This window comes from Jaculus jaculus, chromosome 16 (assembly GCF_020740685.1).
Source record: "Jaculus jaculus isolate mJacJac1 chromosome 16, mJacJac1.mat.Y.cur, whole genome shotgun sequence".
In the NCBI taxonomy this organism is placed as follows: Eukaryota; Metazoa; Chordata; class Mammalia; order Rodentia; family Dipodidae; genus Jaculus; species Jaculus jaculus.
Genome location: NC_059117.1, coordinates 22,341,266 through 22,368,488, shown reverse-complemented (window position 1 = coordinate 22,368,488; position 27,223 = coordinate 22,341,266). Strand labels below are relative to the sequence as shown.

The window sequence follows — 27,223 nt, the reverse complement described above, 5'->3', positions numbered from 1 at the left end:
TTCTGAATGCAAAAGAAAAACTTGTGAAGGAAGCTCGAAGTGCAACTCCAGCATGATGACAAGAAATTAGTTACTTCTTCAGCACTGTGACAAAAGCAACTTCAGTAAGGATGGGGTTAATTTGGCTCACAGCTTCAGGGTAGAGTCCATCACAGCAGGGAAGGTGCGGCAGCAAGAGCCATGCTACTGTGGCGCAGGCAGTAGGGCGAGGCAGCTCGTCATGTTGAGTCCATCAGCAGGAAGCAGAGAGATTAATTCTGGTGCTCCATTTTCTTTCTCCCTTGTATTCAGTCTTGGTCCTCAACCCATGGAATAGTAGGTCTTTCCATTTCACCTTTCTAGAAACACCCTCACAAACACACCCCCCCAAAATTAAGCTGATTCTAAATCCCATAAATTGACAATCAAGATTAATCATCTCAAGCCTTATGGCTGATACAGAGGAAGTTTCGGCTGTCTGGGTAAAAGATCAATACAACCATAATATTTCCCACGGAAAAACCCAATCCAGAACAAGTCAGTAATTCTCTTCAGTTTCGTGCAGATGTGAAGAGACTACTAACCACATGACCCATGAGGTAAGAAAGAAGTCCTCTCCATAGCACAGAGCTGCAAGGTGAAGCAATTGCTGTTGTAGATGCTGATGGTAGAAGATAACTGATTAAGGCAGATATATTAAATAGCTTCCATAGCTTCTGAGTTTCAGGATGACACTTGTGAAGAGCTAATGAAGGTGGTGACTAAGTTGAAGTGACTACTCATTTGCCATTCTGAAAATACAAGGACCCCTTTATTTATTTATTTATATTTATTTAATTTATCTATATTTTTTTAATTTTGAAGCAGGGACCAGCCCAGGCTAGTCTCAAATTCATGATCCTTCAGCCTCCGCTTACTGAGTACTGGATTATAGTCATGGACCACTCCCATCTGAGCTATGACCCTTAACAATTATACCAGATCAGAATAGAGAAGTGGTCAGTATTTTCCTTTTTAGTTGATGTTTAGATTATACCGACTTATTCATGTTTTCTATAATTATCCTGCCAAATGGGAGCATAAGATCCATAACTGAAAATACTGAACATGAAATGAACATGTACTAAAGGTCTATGAAGTGCTGTAGGCATTTTATTTTGTACAAAAGTCTTGATGCGGGGCTGGAGAGGTGGCTTAGCAGTTAAGCACGTGCCTGTAAAGCCTAACTTTGTTCAAGGCTCGATTCTCCAGTACCCATGTAAGCCAGATGAACAAGGTAGTGCATGCATCTGGAGTTCGTTTGCAGTGGCTGGAGGCCCTGATGTGCCCATTCTCTCTTTGTCTCTCTCTTTCTCTCTGTCACTCTCAAATAAATAAAAATAAACAAAAGTCTTGATAGAAACCAACTGCTACAAAGACATTGTTTCACGTCCAGATGAATCATCTAGGGGCACTAAATGTTTTCAAACATATCAGATAGTACATCTCATGAATCTGTTTAAAGTTATTTAAGTGGGAGGAGAGAGAAACTGGTGGATATTTATTTCAGAGATTTTATGCTTTGAAATATAGGGTATCCTTCACATTTTTCAGATCATTAATGATAGCAATAATCTAGCTCTTTATGTACTTACTATGAAATATAGCACTGAAGCCAGAATTTTAAAGAAGTGTTCCTGGGGCTAGATAGATAGTTCTGTTGTTAAAAGCACTTCCTATGCAAGTATGAGGGCCTAGAATTGGTTCCTCAGGATCAACATAAACAGCTGGGCATTGCCATGAGCCCCAACTCTGTGGAGAAGCAGAAGTGAGAATCACCAGAGCTTCCTGAAAACAAAATGGCAAGCTCCAAGTCAGTAAGAGACTCGGGCTCAAATAAGAATGGGCAGAACAATGGAGTGAGACACCAGATGGTCCTGCTTGGGCATCACAGGTTAGCATATCCCAATCTATGGGAAGAAACAGATATTTAGAAGGCATTTTGAGGGACTGGAGTAATGGCTTAGCAGTTAATGCATTTGCCTGCAAAGCCTAAGGACCCAAGTTTGATTCCCCAGGACCCATGCAAGGCAGATGCACAAGGGGGCACATGCATCTGGGGTTCATTTGCAGTGGCTACAGGCCCTAGCGCACCCATTCTCTCTCTGTCTGTCTCTCTTCTCTCTCTCTCTCTCTCTCTGTTTGCAAATAAACAAATTTTTAAAAATTTTAAAAAAGAAAGCACATTGACTGATTAACCACAATATTAGGTTACCCCCAGGACCATAGACTTTTGGCCTGATTTATAGTACCAAGAAACACTTCTCTCCTATGGAAAAACCTCAAATCAAATTGAAAAGCAGCTCTTTACTCACAACTCTCATGTCACTATTGCACAAATGCATGGGCACATCTTGTCTGACGGTTGCTTATGAAGCACACAGAATGCACAGCCAGTAGGGAGTGAGCTTCCAGTTCAGTTCCAACTTGATTTCTCTATGTCCCATAAAGCATGTGGCATTTTCAGCAATAGGAGCCTACCATCTAGTTTGGGTAGGTAACCAAGAGCAATGTCAATAGCCAATGTTGTCTTAGAGCCCTCTCTGACATCCCTGACCAACAAATCATTGGAAGGTACTTCATCCCTGGCATTAGGATTTTTGACTAATGCCCTATGGCTTCTAGAAGCATATAATTATTTAGAGGGCTGAAACTGAGACATAAAATTGTGAGTAATTTTCTCAATTAAGTTGCAAAGCTAGAACTGGAGCCTCAGTCAGCCTCACTCTAAAGCAAATGTTCTTCACAAGTACTGCACTTCCCTGACAAATCTTGAAGCTCCCCAAACCATCAAAAGCATTAAAGGAAAAGTGCTACTTGGGGCTGGAGAGATGGCTTAGTAGTTAAAGCACTTGTCTGTGAAGCCTAAGGACCCAGGTTCGATTCTGCAGGTCCCAAGTAAGCCAGATGTACATGGTGGTGCATACATTTGAAGTTCATTTGTAGTGACTAGAGGCCCTGGTGAACCCATGCTGACCCTCTGTCTCTCCCTCTCTCTGTCTCAAATAAATAAATAAAATCAGAAAAATAAAAAATAAAAAAATGAAGTGGTACTTGCTGCACTGTATCCTCACTCCAGTTAATTCATAGTTCCAGTATTCATACAACCAGTATTGATCTGCTTGCTGCATTGTCGAGCCTCTTTTTTTTCCTGCCTAGTATTCCTTTCCTCTTCTGGCCAAAGCTTTTTCCCAAGACAAATTCTGTGGTTCTGTGGGAACTATTGTTTTTTAAATTATTTTTTTCCAGAGGCCCAATATGTTAGGGCACTGCTGAAGCACTTAGAGTAGCATGATCATGCTGTTCAATCACTGAACCTCATTTCCTGGCCACAGATCACAATGCTTTTCAATGATTGGAATGGATTTTTTGAGAGTATTCACTGGCTGAAAAAGGGAAGTCAGCAAAAGTAATTACATAGACAGTAAGTATGTTACCCAGTAAGTAGGAAGATCAGGACTCTAATCTTATCTTTGAAGTTAAGTGATTCAACTTCTGATACTAGTTTATAAGAAATTGTAAATAAAGCCGGGCGTGGTGGCGCACACCTTTAATCCCAACACTCGGGAGGCAGAGGTAGGAGGATTACTATGAGTTTGAGGCTACCCTGAGACTACATAGTGAATTCCAGGTCAGCCTGGGCTAGAGTGAGACCCGGCCTTGAAAAACCAAAAAACCAAAAAAGAAAGAAAGAAATTGTAAACAAAATTGGATACTGGACCATTTTTAGATTGTTTTCCTGAATTTTTCATTTTATTATTTATTTGTAATAAAGGAGAACTGAGCACACCAGGGCCTCCTACCACTGCAATTGAACTCTAGATTCATGCACCATTCTATGCATATGGCTTTTTGCAGGTACTGGAGAGTCAAACCTACGCCATCAGGACTTGCAAGCAAACCCTTAACAGCTAAGCCATCTAACCAGTCTTTTTCTTGAAAACTTTTTTTTAAATTTATTTTTATTTATGTATTAGAGACAGAGAGAGGCAGAGAGAGGGAGAATGGGTGCACCAGGGCCTCCAGCCACTGCAAACAAACTGTAGACGCATGTGCCACCATGTGCACCTGGCTTATGTGGGACCTGGAGAATTGAAGCAGGGTCCTTAGGCTTCACAGACATACGCCTTAACTGCTAAGCCATCTCTCCAGCCCATTTCTTGAAATTTGTAACTGGATAAGGAGACTTATGAATAAGTAAGGAAAAAATAACTCTCAAAAATATGAGCTAAAGATGTGAAGATGGCGCAGTGAGTAAAGCACTTGCTGCACAAGTGCAACGAGCCGAGTCTGGGCCCGAGGACTCACATAAGGCTGGATGTAGAAGCAAGCACCTGCGCATCTGTCCTCCCAGCCATGCTGTCATGAGATGAGAGGTGCAAACTAGAGAATCCCCCAAGCTCTCACAGGCCAGGCTCCCGAAATTAACAGTGGTGAACAGCAAGAGACACAATGGCAAGCAAGGCGGGAGGTGAGGACTGATCCTCACGGTGGGCCTCCGACTTCCACTTGCACTTCCTAGCATATTTGTGCCTACACATGAACACACATACACACAAAATATTTTTTAAAATATTTTATTTATTTATTTTAGAGAGAAGAGAGAGAGAGGAAGAAGCAGAGAGAAAGAGAGAATGGGTACGCCAGGGCCTCCAGGCACTGCAAAGGAACTATAGACACATGTACCTCCTCACCCGCCCCTACCCCCACCCCGTGAATCTTATGTGGGCCCTGGGGAATTGAACCGGGGTCCTTAGGCTTCGCAGGCAAATGCCTTAACCGCTAAGCCATTTCCCCAATCCACACAAAATATCTTTAAAAATTATCTTAAAGTAAAATGCAACTCAGAAGCAAAAGCAAGTTTAACAAAATATAATGTGTCATTAAGGTTTAAATTTTAACTCTTGTGGCAAAACCTGAGATTTAATTATTCTCAGAAAATTGCCTCAAATGACTGGCCTATTTTTCCACTGGCTGAGGCCCTCTGGGTAATATCCTAACAGGAAGTTAGATAAACTGGTCTCAAGCCAGACAGAAATCTTTCCAGTACAAGGGTAGATAGGAAAACTTTAAAGTCATTTTTAAGGAGGAGAATGAATGTTTTGTTAAGAGGCCAAGGAAGAAAACCACCTAACAACAGTGCTCATCACCTCCTTCATATCTTGCCCTCACTATGCCAAAAGAAATCTACTTCAAAAAAAATTTTACCATATTGAACATTCACCTTAAAGTTAGTGACTCAGATTGCCTAGAAGATCAAGCCCAATTTCAGCTTCAACTCTTTTGCAACCCTTGTATTCACCAGCACATGAAATACACCATCACTTGTGCATGTACATCATGGTGAGCATTCATCATATTCTTATCTCATTGTCTTTCACCACGATGTCCCTTCTCCCTGTAAAGCGCTCTTCTCTTCACCTTTACTCTATCCACGATTGCCATTTACCTCCCTTCTAATGTCATCTTTTAAGACTTAGCTTAGAAGTTCTCTTCCCCAGTATGATTTTTAGTAAATATTTTGTGCCTGGGAGGTAATTATTTTATATTTTGACTTATTTATTTGAGAGAGGGAGAATGGGTGCACCAAGGCCTCCAGCTGCTACAAACGAACCCAAGATGCATGTGCCACCTTGTGGATCTGGCTTATGTGGGTCCTGGGAATTGGGTCCTTTGGCTTTGCAGGCAAGCACCTTAGCTGCTAAGCCACCCTTCTCACCCCTCAATATGTTTTTATCTTGAGTTCCATGTAGGGTTTTCAGCTCTTGACTTCCATTGAATCACTGGTGGAAGTGCATTACTAGGCACTTGATAAGGTGAAACCAATGGTTCCAATTCACTCAAAATGCATTTCCCAAATATTTATTAAATACCTCCTAAATATCAGGCCTTGTTGCTAAGGATAAAAATAGATAAAATCTTTGTCTTTTAACTATATGAAGCTAATTATATTGATTTTCTATTACCACTGAAATGAAATACTACACTTCTAGTGGCTTTCCAGATTAGAAATTCAGGTAGTGAGCTGGTTCCCCTACTGTGGGTCTCAGAAGGATGAAATCAAGGTATCAGCTGACCTGAACTTTCATTTTTTTAAATTTTTAATTTTTAAATATTTATTTGAGAGATAGAAAGAAACAGGCAGATAGAGAGAATGGGTGTGCCAGGGCCTCTAGCCACTACAAACAAACTCTAAATGCATGAGCCACCTTGTGCATCTGGCTTATATGCGTACTGAGGAGTTAAACCTGGGTTCTTAGGCTTCATAGGCAAGCACCTTAACCATACATCCACCTCTCCAGTTCCTGACCTGGGCTTTTGTATGAAGTTTCTAAGAAAAAAATGTGCTTTAATGTTTGCTAGTTAATAATTAGACCCATTGGTTTGTATAATAGTCTAATAAAGTAATTTCTTAAAAAAAAGTTTACTGAATTGATGGAAAGTTCCTTTCCTGCTGCTTGTTGGCTGTTAGCCTAGATCCTCTTTTGGCTCCTTAATGCCTTTATGAATTGACATTCCCAGAAGAAAAAAAAAAAAAAGTTGTACCTGGGTTAAAGGTTGTACACAGCTGACTGACTAATTAGGGTCTCTGTGATTATAAAGAACTGTAATATTGTAGATCTGTACCCGAATTATCTTGAGGTAACTTTAAACACCTTAAAAGCCATTCATTGCTCCCTTCTGTGCTTAAGCTAACATTTTTGTGACTATCAGCAAACTTATTTGAAATGTACTAACAGACTGCTAGGTTTGACCAATCCCAAAACTAAAAGTGTCACCAGACATCTCCTGAGATCTACAGCAGATTTCCTTGCTGGAATCTGATCTGCTCACCAGTATATATGAAAAGAACCATCATGTATGATTTTCCTTTTGTAGCGACTATAGAAGTTTTAAAAATATATTTTATTTATTTGAAATAGCAAGAGAAAGAGAGATTGCCAGGTATGGTGGCACACTCCTTCAAGCCCAGCACTCAGGAGGTAGGGGTAGGAAGACTGCCATGAGTTCATGGTTACTCTGAAATTACATAGTGAATTCCTGGTCAGCCTGGGCCAGAGCAAGACCCTACCTTGGAAAACAAAAGAAAAGAAAAAAAAAGGAGAGAGAGAGAGAGAGAGTTGGCATGCCAGAGACTCTAGCCATTGCAAATGAACTTCAAACACGTGTGCCACCTTGTGCATCTAGCTTATGTGGGTGCTGTAGATTTGAACCTGGGTCCTTAGGCTTCACAGGCTAGCACCTTAACCACTAAGCAATCTCTCCAGCTCTCTGACTATAGAAACTTTATGGAACACGGTATCTAGGGAAACCTAAATCTGTGTTCTTAAGCTGTGGTCACTCATATTTAGCTCCAGAATAAATTTTTCTAATCCTTTTGAGGTGATAGTACATTTTTAACCAAAATTTTCACTAACCCCTCCTTTCATATTGAATCTTACTTCGTTTCTGCCACATCCCTGTTCTTTAATGGGATAATGTGATTATATTGGGCCCACATGGGTAATCCAGGATAACTCACTTTCTTGAAGTCTATGGCTTTAATCACATTTCACAAGTCCCTTTTTCCATGTAACATAATTCACAGGATCCACAGATTGGTCATTGACATTTTTAGTAAGTTATTATTTTGTTTACCACACTTACTCCTATAATTATTTTTAGCATATCTCATGTGTAATTAGGGAGAACATTACAACATGAGAATACATTTATTTTGCCTACACTATTGAGTTTGGCTTGAACAATAAAGACTAGAAGTTCTTTGAAGAAGTTACTGTAAACAAGACCTTAATAGAAAGAGGGATTGATAATGGGTATAGAAGTGAGAAATATCTGGACTATGTACAGAAACAAGTGAACTTTATAAACAAATGCACATAGCAGTAAATGATATAGCAGCCACGTGGATATCTGTTTTACCTGGCTGCAGAATGTTGGCTTAAGCAACTACTGTATTTATCATTATTCCAAGTATGAACTGTTTCATTAAGGCATTAGTCTGCTACTAACACACAAGATAATCTCTTATTTTGTGCACTGCGGAAATTTATTTATTTTGGTGAAATTCTCTTTTTTCTGAAAAGTTTGCCTTATGGTCAAAGAATAATAAATTGATTTTATTTTCCATTTTAGCATAGCAAAATAATGATTTGAATAAAATTAAGTCAGTTCAGTAATACATAATTTTAAGAGCATACCAATTGTTGAGTAATATGCTAGATCAGAAGACACAAATATAATTACCTTATACCCCTTGCCTGTACAAAAATTTCCAGCAAATAAATGAATACATTACAATGCTGTGCAGTGAGGGCAATACATGAACAGGTAGAAAAGTAATTTACTAGGTACACCAATAAGGTATGAATTTTCTAGCTGAAGTACAGCTGTGTAAGAGAACAGGATAGAAGGGAACTTGAGCCAAGAGGAGGGACAGAGGAAGTAATTGTGCAGGGTTTTGCAGAAGTACAGGTGTAGCCGGGTAAAGTGTGGTGGGCAAGAGGTGAGAAGCAAAGGTTGGAAGACAACAGGATCAGTGCTTATCAGGCCTGTGTGCCTTATTTTGTTGAGACGCAGTGCTTGCAAAAGCTTCTTAACCTGGGAAAACACATGATTGGATCTGCAGTTTTGAAAGAAGGCTCTGGCTGCACAAGAAACAAGGTTAGAGGTTAGTTAGAAATTGCAGAACCTGTTTAGGTAAGACAGACAAACAAGGAGGCAGCCGGGACTCAAGCAGTGGGGATGACAATGTGGAGCTGAAGAAAGTTGCAAACAGTGAGGCAGTAGGATCCATCAAGCTTCAGGATTAAAGGCATGGTGGTAGTCAGGAGAGGAAGAAGCAACAGGAGTTGAAAGTTGCTTGGATATTTCTGACACAGACGGACATATAGATATTTGATGTTATCTAATACAATGAATGAAAGCAAAGGAGGAAGTATGGCCAAACCTTAGTATCCTAAACAGCAACAAGGACAGAGACCCAGCTCTACACTGTAACCTGTAACAGCCAGAAGGATTCCCTTAACATTTTAGTGATGTCAGACCTTAGCTGTGATGCAGAAAAGAGTTACAGATATAGATGTGTGTATGTGTCTGTGCATGTGCGCATACTTGTGTGTGGGTGTATTACTAGTGGTCTTGTCTGGACTGGATAGTTCTAGGTTACTGGTATCTTACTGAAAGAACTGGAAAACCTCACACAGCAAAGCAGCAGGAAATTTTCTTTGAAGAGACAATGACAATGCAGGACAAGGAAGCAGCAGAAGACAGCCAAGTTACTCAAGAATATCCCATTACTGCTTGCAACTTTCTTTTCCTCCTTCAGGTTGCTAGGAGTGGGGTATGAGTGGTTTTGTCTGGATTGGCAGCCTTGGTTTATGTAGCCTTTGCGCACTATACATGCCCTTTCCCATGATGCATCTAATTTTAATCATATGCACAACCAATCATACTTAGGAATAGGATGGTAAATAGAGGATTTTCCCAAAACTTCCCTCCAAGGACACGGTTTAACCTTTGCAGGCACCCAAAGTCAGTCCAGTTTGGATTAGCCTCTGGTTCTTCGTTATATTATAGGATGTGTCTGAATTGAAAGTAACAACAAAAGGGAAAGTTGCTAAGGAATTAGAATGCGTTACCAAGGCAGAGTGACTAGTTGCTTTGTTTGAAGAGGGGTGTATTTATGATGCTCAATGCAGGTAGGGATCTCCACTATATAAAAGTTTTATTTGGAAAAGGGTATATGTGTAAATCCAAGCAGAGTCCTGATAGCCTGTTTGCCTGACTCAGGGTGAGGGTGTGTGTGTGTGTGTGTGTGTGTGCATGAATGTGCACACAACTGTGTGCCACTGGACACCTGTGAGTGTTTCTCAGACATGCTAAGTTTTGTAGAGACAGAACATTTCATTAGCCTGGAATTCACTAATTAGGCTAGATTGGATAGCCAGCAAGCCACGGGGATCCTCCCATCTTCACCTCCTCAGTGCTGTGAATTACAGGCACACTCTATTGCTTGTTATTTCCTCAGGCTAATTTAATGACACTTTGATATACTTATTAAGCACACAGGTTAGGAGAAGGAAAGAGGCACTGGGGAAGAAAAGAAGACACACCTGACAGGAAGAGTATGGACTTCTCTAAGAAAGACTTGCACTTCTTTCCTTGTCTTTACAATAGTCATACATAAGATTTTGGTGAGTTTTCATGCTAGTATCTTGAAAGGTCTGCTAAGGAACATGGTTAGTCTGTTATCAGCTTGATCAGATTAGGAATCAAGGAACAGACTCATCTCTTGGGCAGTTCTAGGAGAATGTTTTCTGGAAAGACTGATGAAGAGAGGAAGACCTTCCCCCCCCCCCACAGCCCTTTGGTGGTGGACTATATATAAAATAGCTCCAGGAGACCCCAGGGCCTTTTACCTGGCTGCTTGTGCTGCGTGCGTCTACCCTATGGCTGCTATCCTTTTCCAACATGCACTGAAGACCATGGCTCGCCAGGAACATCTGAGGCCTTCAGTGCCGTCCCAACTGCTGAGGAATTCAGCCTCAGAGACTGAGCAGCTAATGAGTTCAACTCTCCAGCTTGCAGAGCTGTTGGATGGCAAAGCCAGTATGTTGTAAACTAATCTAGTAAATTCCCTTCATAATACATATTCATTCTTTAGAGAACCTAAATGAATCACAAGGTGGATCCTGAGCTGAATCTGGCAGGATCTCAGTTCATAAGGTAAAATTCTAGATGACAAGGATGCAGGAAGGTAGGCTATCTGCATTATAAACAAAATAGTCTTGAGATCCCCAGACATTTTTGGGATGAGGCTCTACTTCTTCAGCCCGGTTGTTTGCTACTGTATAGATATGACGACACTATTAGCTCTATGTCTGCAACATTCACAGAAAGTGCTACGTTGTACTGGAATTTTTGTTTAGTTAGTAAGATGCTTCAACCAGACTCAAGGATGAGGAGTTCCTTTCCCTTCCTGTATTCATACTTTTCCCTGTCTTTCTATCCTGCTCACTTTAATGCTTTTGCTTAAATGGGTGCCATCCTTGGGCTTCTAAACTCAGTGTTAGCAAAAAACTTGTAGATCAGTCTAAAAGGAAACTACTCCCTTGATAACTGGTCATCCTCACCTGCCTTCAGCAAGAATCTGGTTAAGTCTGTTTAGCAAGAGTGTCTCATCTTTAATGTCACCTTTTAGTAATTTCCCATCGACCACTCCCTTTGCTCATTGGTTCTAGCCCAGCTCTATTTCTTTGCCAGAGCCTGCCAGCTGAAAGGGTTCAAGCCTGATGGGGAGTGAGGATTAAGGAAAGACAGAAGAGTGAAAGCATGGACCCCAGTCCAGGGCTGAAGCAAGGCCTCTAGCCAGGACTGAAGACACAGTTTATTTCACAGCATTCCTTTTTATATCCTTTTACAAACAGTTTTTCCATGGACAAAGATTTTATGAGCTTTACAAGTTTCTTATCAAAAAACCTTCACGGGCTGGAGAGATGGCTTAGAGGTTAAGCGCTTGCCTGTGAAGCCTAAGGACCCCGGTTGGAGGCTCGGTTCCCCAGGTCCCACGTTAGCCAGATGCACAAGGGGGCGCACGCATCTGGAGTTCGTTTGCAGTGGCTGGAGGCCCTGGTGCACCCATTCTCTCTCTGTCTCTCTCTCTCTCTCTCTCTTTCTCTCTCTGTCTTTCTCCCTGTGTCTGTCACTCTCAAATAACTAATTAAAAAAAAACCTTCCCATTACAGAGTTTTTGCATTTCAATCATTTCTCAGTACAAAGGACCAGCTGAAGATACCTAATCTTGCTTACAGGAAGGCTGCTATGGTTATGCTAATGTCTTGCTGCCAGCCGGCTTCCTGGACACTGAAGATACACAATCTTACTTACAGAAAGGCTGCTATAGTTTTGGTAATGTCTAGCGGCTAGAAGCCCAGGGCTATGGATACAAGTCCAGCCAAAATGGCTCCTGACATTTCTTGTATTGAGACTTGAGGCTCTCCCTGTTGTAACAGACTTGAATAGTCTTTGCACCATTTTAACAAATGCCAGAAAACTTTAATGGTCAAAAATCAAGAACTAAAGTTAATGCCACACTCTTCTAAGTTTTAATTTGTGGTATATATCCTTTAACTATGGCGAAGTTAGAGAACAGGTTAACCTAATGCATCGCTGGGCTTTGCTAGCAATTATGATGGACACAGTTCAACTTCTTTGCTCTCAAATTACTTCAAGCTCCCTCTCCACTCTTCCTCCCGGGTTCCCCCTCCCCCCTGCCAGTCTTTCTATCTAGCCCCATTGGCCTCAAATTTACAATCCTCCTGCCTTAGCCTCCCTAGTACTGGTTTTCCTTAGTGGGAAAAAAAAAAAAATAACAGTGAGTTTGGCAGCTCATGGGCTTCTCTTCCAAAATTATTTACAATTATCATCACAGGGGTGGAGAGCGCTTTGGCACTGAGCCTGTAGAAAATGAACTTTATGATTACAGAATCTAATGTTTTTTGTAACTAGTTAATGCTAGAATTAACGAGGGGTGGTGGCACATACCTTTAGTCCCAGCACTTGGGAGGCAGAGATAGGAGTATTGTTGTGACTTTGAAGCCAGCCTGGAACTATACAGCGAGTTGTAGGTCAGCCTGCGTTAGAGTGCCTTAAAAAGAGAGAAAGAGAGAGAGGGAGAGAAAGAGAGAGAGAAAAGAAAGAAAAAAGAAAAGCAAACACCTGACTCATTGTGGGTTGTAGTCTGTCTTCTTGGTATGTATAAAACATCGGAATTCGAACTGAAGGTGAACTATGGGACCATTGGTGGGCAGCATGTTATCTTCAACAGGACCATATATGTAAATGCGCTTTTAGTGACATTTAGACCCGGTGACAATACCTACAAACTATGAATAAATACGTGACAGGCTCATCACACCCAGAGAATGAAGGTTAACGCAGCCCCACCCCACCACCCAGGAAGGAGGGGGGCACAGGCCACGGGCAGGGTCTTCAGGGACACGGAGGCTCAACTCGGCTGAAAAACAACAACAGCAAGCACCCTCACGAGACCACAAAAATAGGACCCCCCACTTCCCTGCAAAAAAAGGGACAAGCGGCCCCTCCGCCAACCTCGCAACTCTGGGCGCATGCACACAGGCTCTTCCTCCCGGAGCCAAGCTCCACTACGCATGCGCCGAAAGGTGATTGACAGCGTACCCGACGTCCCGGTAGTCGCTGACTACCTTGCGTCACTTCCGTGGGGCGGGGCGCAGCTCAGTGGGCGGGGCGCCGCGGGGTGGGAGGAGCTCGAGTCACGCCTGGAGCGTCTGTTTGGCTTGGGAGTCCGCAGGGGCGGTTTGCACGTCAGTCCTGACGGGAGCAGGTCGCCGCCCGCGGCGCGAGTGTCTACGGCCTGCATCCCGGTAGGTGACTGCGAGGAGGACGAGCGTGATGACCGACAGGCTGGTGGCTCCGGGTGGCGGTCCGGCTGCGGGGGAGGTCTCCCTGTGTGCCTTTGCGTGGGCGTCTCCAGGGTCCGGCTCGGGGAGAGTCCCGGCGCGGAAAGACCAGCCCCGCCGTTCAGGGAGGTGGCCCGACGCCGGAAGCGGCCGCGGGCTCGGGGCTGGGCCGGGAAGGTGGCCGCGTCGTGGGCAGCCTGTCCCCGTGGGCGTCGTGGTCCAGCCGCGCTCTGTTTGGGTTCCGCTCGCCCCGCCCCCGTCCCACCCCCCACGACTCAGGGCCGGGTTTTTCCGGATGTCGCTGGCCTAGGTGTCGCCTGTCTCGTTCCCTGGTGGCTCTTTTTCACCACGGGCTTCTCGGCTTCACGTCGCCCTTGACTTGTCAGCGCGCACCTTGGATCCCCCTCCCCCCTCCACCCCCCGATTGCTGGAGGCCTCGGCAGCTGGAGATTTGTGCGCTTTTTTAAAGGTTGCAGATGCCGATTGAATCACCGGGTTGCGTTAACCCTGTGTCATTGCTGGGCGGGGCGGGACCTGTTTTGCACGCCCAGTACTTTAAAGAAAAGTGAACTCTTCCAAGGCACATCTTAAGAGAAGTGACTTAAGGGACTATCCTGGAGCACTTTTTTTTAATACTGCTTTTCTTTTTTTTTTTTTTCAGGAACAGTTATTTTTTGGATCCGCAGTCCTAATTGTTGAGAGCTCAAAAAATGGCAAAAAAATATATATCATTACAATAATGAAATATTAAGAATGTTAAAGTCTGAGGGATTTTTAAAGGATATTAAACTGAACTGAGAGCTTAGGCTTCCTGAAAGGCAATTATAGTATCAAGTTCTCTTGACATTTTGTTTAATTGTGTATGCAAACTAGCTGTCCCTAAAATGTAAGAACATTTTGTTTCATAGTTTTCACCAATCTAACTTTGTACTGCTGACCATCTTTTTCTATTTCTGTATGACATCTAAGTTAAAATCTTGTGGGCAGTGCTCGTTTATGTATCACTTGTTCCACACGCAAAGTTGCTACCAGAACAGCTTGTACCTTGGAGTTGTTTTTCCTCCCCTAGTGGAGGCTGGGATTTTGCTGAAACCTGCGGGTTACTTCACTTGCAGAACTTTGTAGCTTTGTAAAGAGGTCAATTAGAACTCTTGACTCTAGACATCTTTCCCAACATTTTTCAGTTCTGATCTTTTATGCATTCCTCCTGTATTTTATTCTGTTTGTTCATTGCGTTAAAAACAAAAAACAACCTGCTGCTAGATTTTAAAGGAGGTCTTTTCCTCGGGCACTTTCTTGTTTGCTTGGAGTGTTTACTTCTTACTTTTTTCTACTCATTATTGTTCTTTTCCGACCAACAGTTTTAATTCGACACCCGAGGAATACTAATGAACCTGTGGATATATTGAAATGTCAAGGAAAATATAGGATTCATTTGTATTTAAACCTTTATCAAGAGTTAGGTGTTTTTATCAGGTTCTTTGATCTCTGAATACTTCTATTTTACTTTGGTAAATCCACCTGGTCTTAAGGGTTCAGCTGGCATGGAGCACATAAATCTACAGTTTGTGTACACTTGAGTGCCCATTGTAACTTCATTCTGTAGTTCAAAAGAAGATTTTTTTTCCTTTATATGAAATTGGCTGTGGTTCAAGTTTTTTTTCTTATTCATAGGAAGAGATGGTATTCCACCTACACATCTTACTTTAAAGAAATCTTAGTCTTGACACCTGTTACTCCTTATCCCATTCTTTTTTCTTTCTCACAGTCATCTCTTCTGCTTTTGTTTCATAGCCTCTTTCTACTTCACAATGTGGCTCACAGTAGCCCACTTCTCCATTTTAGTACTGTTACTTAATTCAGACCCTTGTTACCTTTTTGACTGCGTTATTGCAATCATTAAGTGACATCCTTAGCTTTCATTCATTCCATCCACAATTGGGCTTGCACCTAGCATTTCCCTTACTAAAATTTTTAGATTTTTTTTGGTTAAAACTCCGTTCCATTTGCTAACAGTAAGGCACAGTCTCTCCATCCTGTATTTACGCCTTTGCTGCATTTATACTAGTTTGAATCTTCCTTGCTTGCTCTTTTCTCAGAACCACTCACTTTTACATCATTCTCCCTATTGTTGCACTTTAGCTTTAGTAATGGCAGTTTATTCCTCTCAAAATAATTTCCCTTGCTTTTTTTTTTTTTTTTTGGTTTTTCAAGGTAGGGTCTCACTCTAGCCCAGGCTGACCTGGAATTCACTCTGTCTTCTCAAGGTACCCTCGAACTCACAGCCATCCTCCTACCTCTGCCACCCAAGTGAGTGCTGGGACTAAAGGCATGCACCACCATGCCTGGCCTCTCTTGCATTTTTAGTGTTGTTATTTGGTTACAGTGAAACTTGCAGATCATCTCTGTGTCAAGTCATTTTTCTTGATAATTGTGGCTTCTGAGAAAGTGTATTAAAATCTCTCATTGTGTTCGTGAAATTGTCTTCCTGTAATGGTTCTCAGTTTTTGCTTTATGTTCTATATTTCAATGTCAACTTAATAGGTATGTATTCATAATTAGATTTCTACTGGTGATCTCTGTGTGTTTCCAGGTTCTTGATTCCCTATTCAAAAAATTTGAAAAGATGCACATCAAAAGTAAACCATCAAGGAACTTTATTAAAGAGTAAAGCTTTATTAGAGAGTAAAGAGAATACACTGCCAAGAGGGCAAATGGCCTTCTCATATTTCTCCTTCAGTGTGAGGAAAGGTGTATGCTTACTGCCCAAGCCAAGCAGTGTCCTGGGCTGCTCAACTATTTTCTTATGCAAGATGATTGTATCTTATTGGAAAGAAGCAAGGCAGACTGTAACAGTAGTCTAAGTGTGTTTCTGCCCCAGTCTTAGATCGTTACAGTGATTCTTTTTTCCCTTCAACTGTTGCCCTTGCTGTTCCTAATAGAAAATGCTCACTTTTGTCTCCAAAATGTTGCTTGCCGTTTCTTCTAATTAGAATGGTTTTTCTAGCTTCTCTTAATAATCTGCTCCTCACTTCATTCAGATCACCACTAAAATCAATTTGTCTGACAGTACCATCCAAAATGTTGGTTTTTTTTTTTTTTTTTTTTTTTTGGTGTGTGTGTGTGTGTGTAGTGTGTGCATGTGCAGATGTGTGTGCCTCCTGCTCGTGTGTGGAAGCTAGGGGAGAATGTTGGATATCCTCTTATCACTCATCCTAATGTTTCCCTGAGATGGAGTCTCTCACTGAACTAGAGCTACTGTTTTCAATCAAACCATCAAGCCCCAGTGATTCTCGTATCTCTACCACTACAGACCTGGGTTACAAGCATGTTTAGCCATGACCAGTTGTTTACATGGGTGGTAGGGAATTAAATTCAGAGCACATTGGGCCCTCAGAAAGTGCTGCAAGTTCTTGCCTGCTGAGCTGTTTCCCCACCTAATAGTATTCTTTATGTCATCCTTCTCTGCAGACAGCTTCAATTCATAGCACTTCTTATTCTGACAAGACACACTATTTTAGTTACTTGTAAATAAATTGTCTTGTCTTACAAGACAAACAGGTTTGAGAAGTAAATGGATCATTTTTAGGTTTCCTGTTTAATCCTATGTAAATTTTCCTTAAGAGCCTTTTTTACTTTATATTGTTTAGAATATCATTATCCTCAAACCTTTATTTTCAACCGTTGTCATTAAACTATAGGTATGTTTCAGAGCTAGTATGTAGCTGAACTATTCGTTTCTGAAATTTTACTATCCCATTTTACTTTCTATTTATTTTACTTTTTATTCTTTTGCCTCTGTATTTTTATTCCTTCTGTTGTGTCTTTGAACATTTAATCTTACTTATTTCCTATTTTAAAATCTTGGTTACACATTTTCCTTTTGGCTGTATTTTCTGATCCTCTTTCTAGGTGATGGTTCATTTCTTAGCATGTTTTGTAATCTTTCCTAGTTAATATTCAGTGGTGGTTTTCTAGTGTGTGAGTCCATTGCCCAGTATTTTGGCAGTGCCATTGTGTGGTTGTTCTACTTGTCTAGGTTGGGATTCGATGGTTAGCCAGCTCTAACCAGTTTTTATTTGCATAGGATCTCACCACGGTGTAAGAAATATGACTGTAGAGCCAGGCCGGTGGCTAAACCTGTAGATTACTCCTCACTAGTTTTGAGCAAGTCTCTTAATCCACAAGTACTTTAAATATCATTCGTGTGTGTGTGTGTGTGTGTGTGTGTGTGCGCGCGCGCGTGCGCGCACACACACACCCCTTATCAAGTATTGCTATGTGGTGGAAGTTGCAGGTTGTTATGTTACTGGGCTTATCACATTCATTTCAAGTTCCCAGAAGCTTAGAGCAGTGAGCTAGGAAGGCTTGCGTCTTTATGTTCTTCCCCAGCACAGCTAAGTGTTTTAAAATAATATGTGCACATGCAGTATACAAAGGAGGATTTTATTTTTCTTTTATGTATGTGAGAATATACACATGTGTGTGTGCTCAGGCACTCATACATACACGTGTATAGGCCAAAAGACAATCTTGGGTATCATCTGTAGGAAAACCGCCAATCTTTAAGACAGGGCCTCTCATTGGCCTAAAGCTTACCTATTAGGCCAGACTGGCTGGCCAGTGGGCTCCAGGGATCATCTTTTCTCTGTCTCTGCAGTGTTGGATGTAGGTTTATGACTCCACATCTGAATTTTTTTTTTCTTTTTCTCACTTTTAAGTGGTTTGCATGCATATGTATATGTGTTGGTATGTGAATGGGTACACACGTGTGTATGTGCATGTGGAAGCCAGAGGTTGATGTCAGGTGCCCTCAGTAAATATTGTATTTGTTGAGACAGGAGCCTTCACTGAATCTAGACCTCACCAGCTAAACCATCTAGCCAGTGAGGTAGTACTTTATTATTATTATTATTATAGAGAGAGGTTAAAAAAAAGGGCAGGTAGAGAGAGAATGGGCATGCCAGGGCCTCCAGCCACTGCAAGTGAACTCCAGATGCGTGCACCCCCTTGTGCATCTGGCTTATGTGGGTCCTGGGGAGTCAAACCTGGGGCTTTTGGCTTTGCAAGCAAGCGCCTTAACCACTAAGCCATCTTTCCACCACTCCCCCCTTCTTTAAATACTTGGATGTTGGGGATTGGAATTCAGGTGCTCATGTTTGCCAGACAAATACTTTAATAACTGTGCTATCTCCCCAGCCCTAAGAAAGAATCTTAGTTTAGTTTTCCTCTTGTCTCTTCTTCATATAATCCATGTGCTGCCATGAAACATTACTTGGAACTCCTGAATGTACTCTGTGTGCTTTCTTTCTTACATGTGCTTTTTTGTTGCTGTTTTCTTAAACATAATATGCATTTTTCTCCTTCCTTTCTCATATTTATAAACAAATTTCTTTTTATTTTATTTTATTCATGTATATCTTGCAAGTCTGAAACTCATGACTCATGATCCTCCTGCCCCAGTGCCAAGTGTTGAGATTACAGTTTTTTACCATTATACCAAGAGCTTTTATGGTTATTTAATTTTTTTTTATTTATTAGAGAGAATGAGAGAGAGAGAGAGAGAGAATATGAACAGAGGCAGATAGAATGGGCATCCCAGGGCCTCCAGCCACTGCAGACATACTCCAGATGTGTGCACCACCTTGTGCATCTGGCTTATGTGGGTCCTGGGGAATTGAACCTGGGTCCTTTGGCTGCACATGCAAATGCCTTAACATCTAAGCCATCTCTCCAGCCCAGCTTTTATGGTTTTAATTGAGCATTTCATAGTTCCATCTTTTTCCTTTTCTAGAAAATTAGTCATATCTTTTAAAAACAATTTTAATGATTGCCCTAGAGTTTAGAATGCACACTTACAACTAACCTAAATATAGTTTAAGTTAGCATTGCTACTTCACAAGAACCTCACAGTAACAAAGAAACCAAAGTTCCTTCTTCCTCCTTTATATCATCATTTATTTCATCAATTTATAAGCATACTTAAGCCCTTAATCCTACAAATATGGCCAAATAAATCTCTCTTTTTTTGGTACATATCAATTATGTAAAATGATGGATTACATTGTTCACTTTCATACATGTTGTGATATATTTCAGTGCTGCCTCCCTTATTGCTCCCTCTTACCCTCCCTTCCTCCTTGTCCTGATCTTCCTTTGCCTCAATAACTCCTTTTATTTTCATGTCTGTCCTCCTGCCCCCAAGATTCTACATGAGAGAAACCTTGTGATTCTTGCTTTGTAAGACTGACTTATTTTGTCTTGACACAATGAGCCCCGTTACCAGCTATTTTCCTACAAATTGCATTAATCTTATTTTCTTTATGGCTCAATTATACTCATTTATATTATATTGTGTATATATTTATTATGTTCTGAGCAGCCAAGCTGATTACATAACTTAGCTATTGTGAATGATACCACAATAAACAGGCATGGTGGTCATCTGAATTGTGTCTATATTTTCATTCCTTTAGGTATATATCCAGTAGTGGTATACCTGGACGTACAGTAGTTTTGATTTTAGTTTTTTTTTTTTTTTTTACAAGGAGGTGGGGGGGAGAAATGTGCATGCCAGGGCCTCCCACTGTTGCAGACAAATGCAGGCACCACTCTGTGCATCTGGATTTACATGCTGGGGATCCAAACCCAGGCAGTCAGACCTTATAAACAAGTGTTTTTATCCACTGAGCTATCTCTCCAGCCCTGCTTTTAGGTTTTTTTAAAAAAATTTTTAAATTCATTTTTATTTATTTATCTGAGAGTGACAGAGAAAGAGGCAGATAGAGAGAGAATGGGCATTCCAGGGCCTCCAGCCACTGCAAGTGAACTCCAGATGCATGCGCCTCCTTGTGCATCTGGCTAGCGTGAGTACTGAGGAATCAAGCCTCGAACCAGAGTCCTTAGGCTTCACAGGCAAGTGCTTAACCTCTAAGCCATCTTTCCAGCCCCTGCTTTTAGTTTTTAAAGGAACTTACATCGTGGCTGTTTTAACTCCCATGGAGGCTATACTAATTTATATTTTCATCAACATTGGACAAGGATTCTGTTTTCCCTGAGCCCTTGCCAGGATGATGTTTTATTTTCTTGGTGACAGCCATTCACAGTTTTCTTTCTTTTTTTTTAAACTTTTAAAAAAAATTTTAATTTTTTTTTAATTTTAAAATTTTTATTAACATTTTCCATGATTATAAAAAAATATCCCATGGTAATTCCCTCCCTCCCCACCCCCACACTTTCCCCTTTGAAATTCCATTCTCCATCATATCACAGTTTTCTTAGTGCCCATTGTTAGAAGAGTTTTCTCTCAACATGTATTTCTGGCCCCTTTGTCAAGAATCAGATGGTTATAGATATGTAAGTTTGTTGTTTTTGCTTCTTTACTCTATTCCAGTAGATTTTATGCCAGTGCCATTAATTTTTGTTACTATAGCAAAATATGGTACATTTTGAAATCAGATGTTGTTATGCCTCTAGCATTACTCCTTTTGCTCAGGATTGCTCTGGATTTTGTACATATTTAGGATTTGTTTCAGTTTCCTTAGTGTATGTCATTGGTATTTTTTTCTTTTTATTTATTTATTTGAGGGAGAGAGAGAGAGAGAGAGAGTAAAAGAGGCGGATAGAGAGAATGGACATGCTAGGGCCTCCAGCTGCTGCAATCAGATTCCAGACCTTTGCACCTCCTTGTGCATCTGGCTTATGTGGGTCCTGGGAAATCGAACCTGGGTCCTTTGGCTTTGTAGGCAAGCGCCTTAACTGTGAAGCCATCTCTCCAGCTCGTCATTGGTATTTTGATGAATTGAATCTATAGTGCCTTGAATCTGTATTGTTTTTGGTAGTATGGCAATTTTAATGGTATTGTGCTGATTTATGACCAGGTAATGTCCTGATAATGTGTAGTGTCCTCTTTAATTTCTTTTTTATTGGGGGGGAGAGGAGTATTTTTTATTTTTCATTGTAGAAGTCTTTTCTCACACTTGTGTTGTTTGGTATACTGCTAGGTGTTTTATTTGGGGTTTGTTGTGAATAAAATTCATTTCATGTATTTTTTTTTCTTCCCAGGTTCATTATTGGTGTGGGGAAAAGCTATTGTTGAGCTAGGCCTGGTAGTACAGGCTTGTGATCCAGCTGTTTGGAAGGCAAAGAGATGAGGATTGTCAGGTCAAGGCCAACGTGCTACAGGGTGAATTCAAGGCTAGCATGTCCAATTTATTTTAAGTTCTTAACTAATTTATTTATTTATTTATGAGAGAGGCAGAAAGAGAGAATGGGCACACCAGGGTCTCTAGCCACTGCAATGAATGAACTTCAGTTGCATCTGCCATCTTGTGCATTTGGCTTTATGTTGGTACTGGGGAATCAAACCAGGGTCCTTACACTTTGCAGACAAATGCCTTAGCTGCTGAGTCATCTCTCCAGCCCAATTACTCACTTTTTAAAATGATTTTCTTTCATTCTTGTCCGACATTTCATCTACTGTAATGTTTTTGGATTTAGCTATTGAACATTGTACTTTTGGAGCAGATGTATTGCCTTGCTTTTTCATATTTGTATTTTCCTTCCTTGAAATTTGTGCATCTTTGAGTTGCAGCCTTCTCTACAGTGTGCTCTGGGACACCAGTGCGTTGGGTAGTGTTAAGTTTATTACTTTTTGTGGTCTAGTTTTGTATGACTGCTTGGCTATGAGTCATGAAATTTGAAGCAGCACTTAGTGTGTCAGGGTCTGAGCTGAGCGTGCTCTGCGGGTCTCACAGAGTGAGGTCCTTAGGCTTAGCCAAGGAGCTGAGGTGGGAGCAGCAAGATGCTCTGCACTCTCTGGTGCTTTGGGCTATGGCTGGCTTCTTGTCATTTGTGAACTCAAATTCCCAGGAAGAAACCACATCTGTGTCAAAGTTTCTTCAAGACTGACTGGCTTATTAGAATCTCATTATTTTGGAGAGTTATGTTGGAGATCCAGGGTCAAATTACCTTGGTCAATATGCTTGGGACATATGCTGCTATTCTTGGCTAAAATAGCTGTTTTTATCAGCATTTTCTGATGTGAAGTACTTTTCATAATTTTATTGTTTGTAAAGATTTTTCTATGACTGTTCTACTTTCCAGTTTATTCATTTTAAATGAGAGTACTCTTGTGTACGTGACTTGTAGTTTTGCACCTCTTGCATGTTACCTATTGCATGCTTTTCCTTCTTTAATGAGCAGTTATTACTAGATAGGAAAATATTCTTCATATTGCTAATTCCTGCTTTAAGGTAAAGAGGTTCCTTACAAACTTATTTGTGGCCTCAGTATCTAGTGCCAAGTCTGGTATAGATTAAGCGTTATGAAAATGATTTGCAGTAAGCAAGGTAAAGAACTTGCTCTTGTCTCCAGAGTACTTAAGGTCTGATGCTTATTGACCGACCTAGTCAAGATTGTAAAACTAATAAAGAATAATTAATATAATCAGAAAAACCTATTATGAAACTTTCCTAAACTATTTTTCCTAATCCTACTACTCACATTCTGTTCTCATGGACTTCTATACTAGAATGGTTAATTGTTTTCTATTTGCTTAAAAATTAAGTCTGTGTTGGAAATGTATAATTCCATCTTTTTGAAAGAGTATATTGACTGTGTCTCAAATAGTCCTGTATATTATCCTCAATTTTGACTTTTAATTTGAATTCTGATCTTTTCTTTTTACCATTTCAGGTAAGACCATGAATTATGGAATTTCTTAAGTGAAGCATTCTGGAATTAAATGAGAGAATGCCATATAGAAAAATAAATGATTTTTTAAAGTTATGTCTGTTAATTTGACTCTAGATATATATATTTACCTCCTTAGTAATGCAAGAAGTCTTTGTGGGACACAAAGAAGCAAACAGCTGCATTTTGTGTGTTTACCTAAACATCAGTGGAGGATAAGCCAGGTCGGTGTTCAAAGAGATTTTCATGCAAGCAAGATAAGATGTAAATGGAGTAAAAGGGAAGCCCGTTCTAGCAGTACGCACTGGCGCTCTCTGAGCAAGGATGGCTTACATTTTGGAATTTTGAGACTTAGTACTTCTGCTCCCAAGGGACTTACAAAAGTAGGCATTCGTATGTCCCGTATTAAAAGTACTTTGAGTTCTGTATCAAAGGCTATTTTTGGCAATCAAAATGAAAGGATTACACGTTTAACTCAATTTAGACCAAGTTTTCAAATATTTAAAAAAGTATCAGATAGTGGCTGGTTAAAACAAAAAGATGTTAAACAAGCCATCAGATCTCTAAAAAAATATAGTGACAAAGCAGCAGAAAAGAGTTCTCTTGCAGAAAAAAAAATTTACAGCACAGATAAAGAAGAAGATTTTGGTAAACAAAGCCTGTTTCATTATGCATCTGGTATAACCTCAAAATTTGGAGATTCATTTTACTTTTTATCAAATCACATTAATTCATACTTCAACCGAAAGGAAAAAATGTCTCAAGAAAAGGAAGATAAACAGCTCCAGTACAAACCAGAACCTGAAAGTGAAAAGCCTGAAGAAGGGAAACCTGTTTCTCCTAGCCCTGGCTCCTTGACCAGTACGCCAGGCTCGGAATCGTCCATGGATGCTGGGAACAAGCCTTCAAGTCCAAGTGGGATGCCAGAAGTCCTTCCTGTATCTACAAAGCAAAGTATTGCTAACTTCCTTTCTCGTCCCACTGAAGGGGTACAGGCTTTTGTAGGTGGTTATATTGGTGGACTTGTCCCCAAATTAAAGTATGATTCAAAGAGTCAGCCAGAAGTACAGGAAGAACCCACTAAACCTGAACAGGCTGTTAGCAAAGACAAAAGCGCCGAGGAGAAAAAGCATGTATCTCTTCAGCGAGAAAAGGCAAGTTGTTCCTCAGTGTGATTTTAAGTTGCATTGATTTTGATCAAATGTAAAAACTTTTATTTCCTAAGGGGACTTAAGAAACAACCTTTTAGAGTAGTTTTTTATTGTAATTAGATACATTTAATATGTCTTTGTAGATTATTGCAAGAGTGAGTATTGACAATAGAACTCGAGCATTAGTCAAGGCACTGAGAAGAACAGCTGACCCAAAGCTTTGCATTACTCGAGTTGAAGAATTGACTTTTCATCTTCTAGAATTTCCTGAAGGAAAGGGAGTGGCTGTCAAGGTAATTTCTTTAATATTGTTTTACCTTGAAATAAAAATGCTAATAAACCTTTTTAAGCTTTTATTTGAATTTTTTGTATTTTATCGTATTTAGTGTATTCAGGAATTTCTTCATTTTATTCTGTGATACACATGCTAATGAATCCCTTTCATTCTGTGGTTTAAATTAGGCTATTAGTGTGAATATTTGAGACTAATATTTATAAGATAGAACATAAATATCCATATGTTACTTACATTGCCTAATAGTCCAAATTTTCTTAAGTACATGATAAGTATTTTATTATGAAGTTACTTGGGAGGCTGAGGCAGGAGGCTCACAAACCAGACTGACTATATTACAAGAGCCTGTCTCCAGAAAAACGTAATTAATATACAAAACATTTGCTGATTATTTTCCATGGTCTTCTCATGTTTGAGATCCTAAAATTTTTACTAACTTAATAAGATTGATTTGATAATCATTAAGCAAACCACCTAGTTTTGCTTGTTATTGAAAATAGTGAACAAAGAAGTGTTAGATCCTATAAATAGACTGTTTTAAAAGAATGCCATAGAAGACAACTAATGTAGTTGTCTTTCTATACCTGTACTAAGTTGACTTTTAATAGTGACTTATAAATATATAATAATAGAGGTTAAAATTTCACTATTTTTAGTCAGCCGTTCAGAAAACTGTTAACTGAGTTCATGCTTTTTGATAGTTACCTTGCTGAAAAAGCATTTAATTCTTCAAATAATGCATTCTTCAATAAATTTATATTGTATAATATACATATTATGATATATAGCTATACTATCTAATGATCCTAAAGTTTGACTATCTTTCATATTTGTGTAATATCTGACCTAAAAGATAAATTTACCAAATGTAGTTTTCTATATATTTCACATCTTAGTGATAAACAGAAAATAGAGATATAAAATAAAATCACTGTTCAGTCCACCCAGCTGCTATAACAAACTGTGTTAGACTGGGTAGGGTACACATAACAGAAATTTATTTCTCCCGGTCTGGATACTGAGATGCCCATGATAAGGTGCTTATAAATTATGTGTCTGGCGAAGGTTTATCCCTCACGTACTGTGACTTGTGGAAAATTCACATTGGAAACGGGGCCAGAAAACTGTTCCTTTCAAATACAGGAGGTAAAGTCTTCATGACTTTATGCATTTCCCAAAAATCACTGGGTACGAAGTACCTTCATAAGGATTTTATGAGGGACATTAACATTCAGAACACAGCATATGCTTTAAAACTATCTCATGCAAGCATGTTATTCAAGAGCAAAACACATGCCTTTGCAAGTATATGGAGTTCATTGTCAGAATACATCCATATAACCAGTGCCCAGAGGAAGAAAGGGAACATTACCAATGCCAAAGAAGTATTCTTTATCTCTGTTTACTAATAGTCTCCCGAAGAGGTAACCACAGATTAGTTTTGCTTCATTGTATGGTTGCCTTCTTTGAATCAGTGCAGTCATAGAAATCATTGGCAACATGATAAGTAATTATAAATTGTTTTTATTGATTGACTTTATAATTCATGGTATACCTTTTTTGTATTATTAATGAATTTTTGGAGAATTATTATCTTTGAGGCAGTCTCACTATGTAGTTCAGGCAAGCATTAATCTCACTGTGTAGCCCATGCTGGAATAATGTTATCTCTTCTCCTACCTCTGCCTCCCAATTGATAGGGTTACTGGCATGACCAACATATCTGGAGGATTGACCTTTTGTATTGATCAGGGAAATTTCATTGTATGTTATAGCAATAAGTTTCCAGAGACCTGTGTCTATTTGTGTGTTTCTTACTTGCTGATATATTCTTCTACTCTGTGGCTTACCTTTCATCCCATTTTCTGTTAGGGGAACATGATAACCACTATACTATGAAAACAACCTTCCATTTTCTGTAAACTGATTTTATAAAATTTAATTTATTTCAGTGTATATGGATTTTTCTTTGTGGGCTGTGTAAGATATTTTTGGGTATCCTAAAGTGGTATTCCATTTTCTTCTAAAATTTTGTTTTTACCTTTCACACATGTTTTTCATTAGAATAGATTTGATTTTATTATGTGATTGGTTGTATTATGTGTAAAAATTATAAGACACATCCAATTGACCCCAGAATTATTTTTTGAAAAAATTTTGTGATAATTCTCTTTGAGGCTGAATATATGAGTCTGATTTGCACATAGGATTTTGTTCCATTGATATGTTTGTCTACTTTGCTGAAGTACTGCGCTACCTCCATCATTGTAGTGTGTGATAACAAAAGTAGCAAATTACATATTTTCTTCTCATTACAGGAAAGAATTATTCCATGTTTATTAAGACTGAGACAAGTTAAGAATGAAACTCTTCAGGCAGCAGTTAGAGAAATTTTGGCCTTAATTGGTTATATGGATCCAGTGAAAGGGAGAGGAATCCGAATTCTCACAATTGATGGTGGAGGAACAAGGTGAGGCTAGAAGACTTCACAACTGAGTCAACTGATTGAATACCTCCCATGTTATTAGAACTGACTTAGCTCTTGGGGACACTTAAGTAACAAAACAGACAAAATCCATGTATGTCTTCATGATGTTTGCATAAGAAGAAAAAAGCAACAGATG

At 39.9% G+C, this 27,223-nt stretch overlaps 1 protein-coding gene across 2 annotated transcripts in view; it reads left to right on the top strand.

Annotated features, from left to right (window-relative positions):
* The first annotated feature begins 13,289 nt into the window (after positions 1–13,289).
* Pnpla8 (patatin like phospholipase domain containing 8) overlaps positions 13,290–27,223 on the top strand; it is a 39,015-nt gene continuing 25,081 nt past the window's right edge. The window contains exons 1-4 of one of the 2 annotated variants that reach the window (XM_045136019.1): positions 13,290–13,424; positions 23,157–24,307; positions 24,448–24,597; positions 26,918–27,069. In XM_045136019.1, the coding sequence (XP_044991954.1) occupies positions 23,249–24,307; positions 24,448–24,597; positions 26,918–27,069 (1,361 nt within the window). In that variant the 5' untranslated portion in view covers positions 13,290–13,424; positions 23,157–23,248. The remainder of the gene's footprint in view (positions 13,425–23,156; positions 24,308–24,447; positions 24,598–26,917; positions 27,070–27,223) is intronic. The other variant, XM_045136020.1, reaches the window with a different exon arrangement.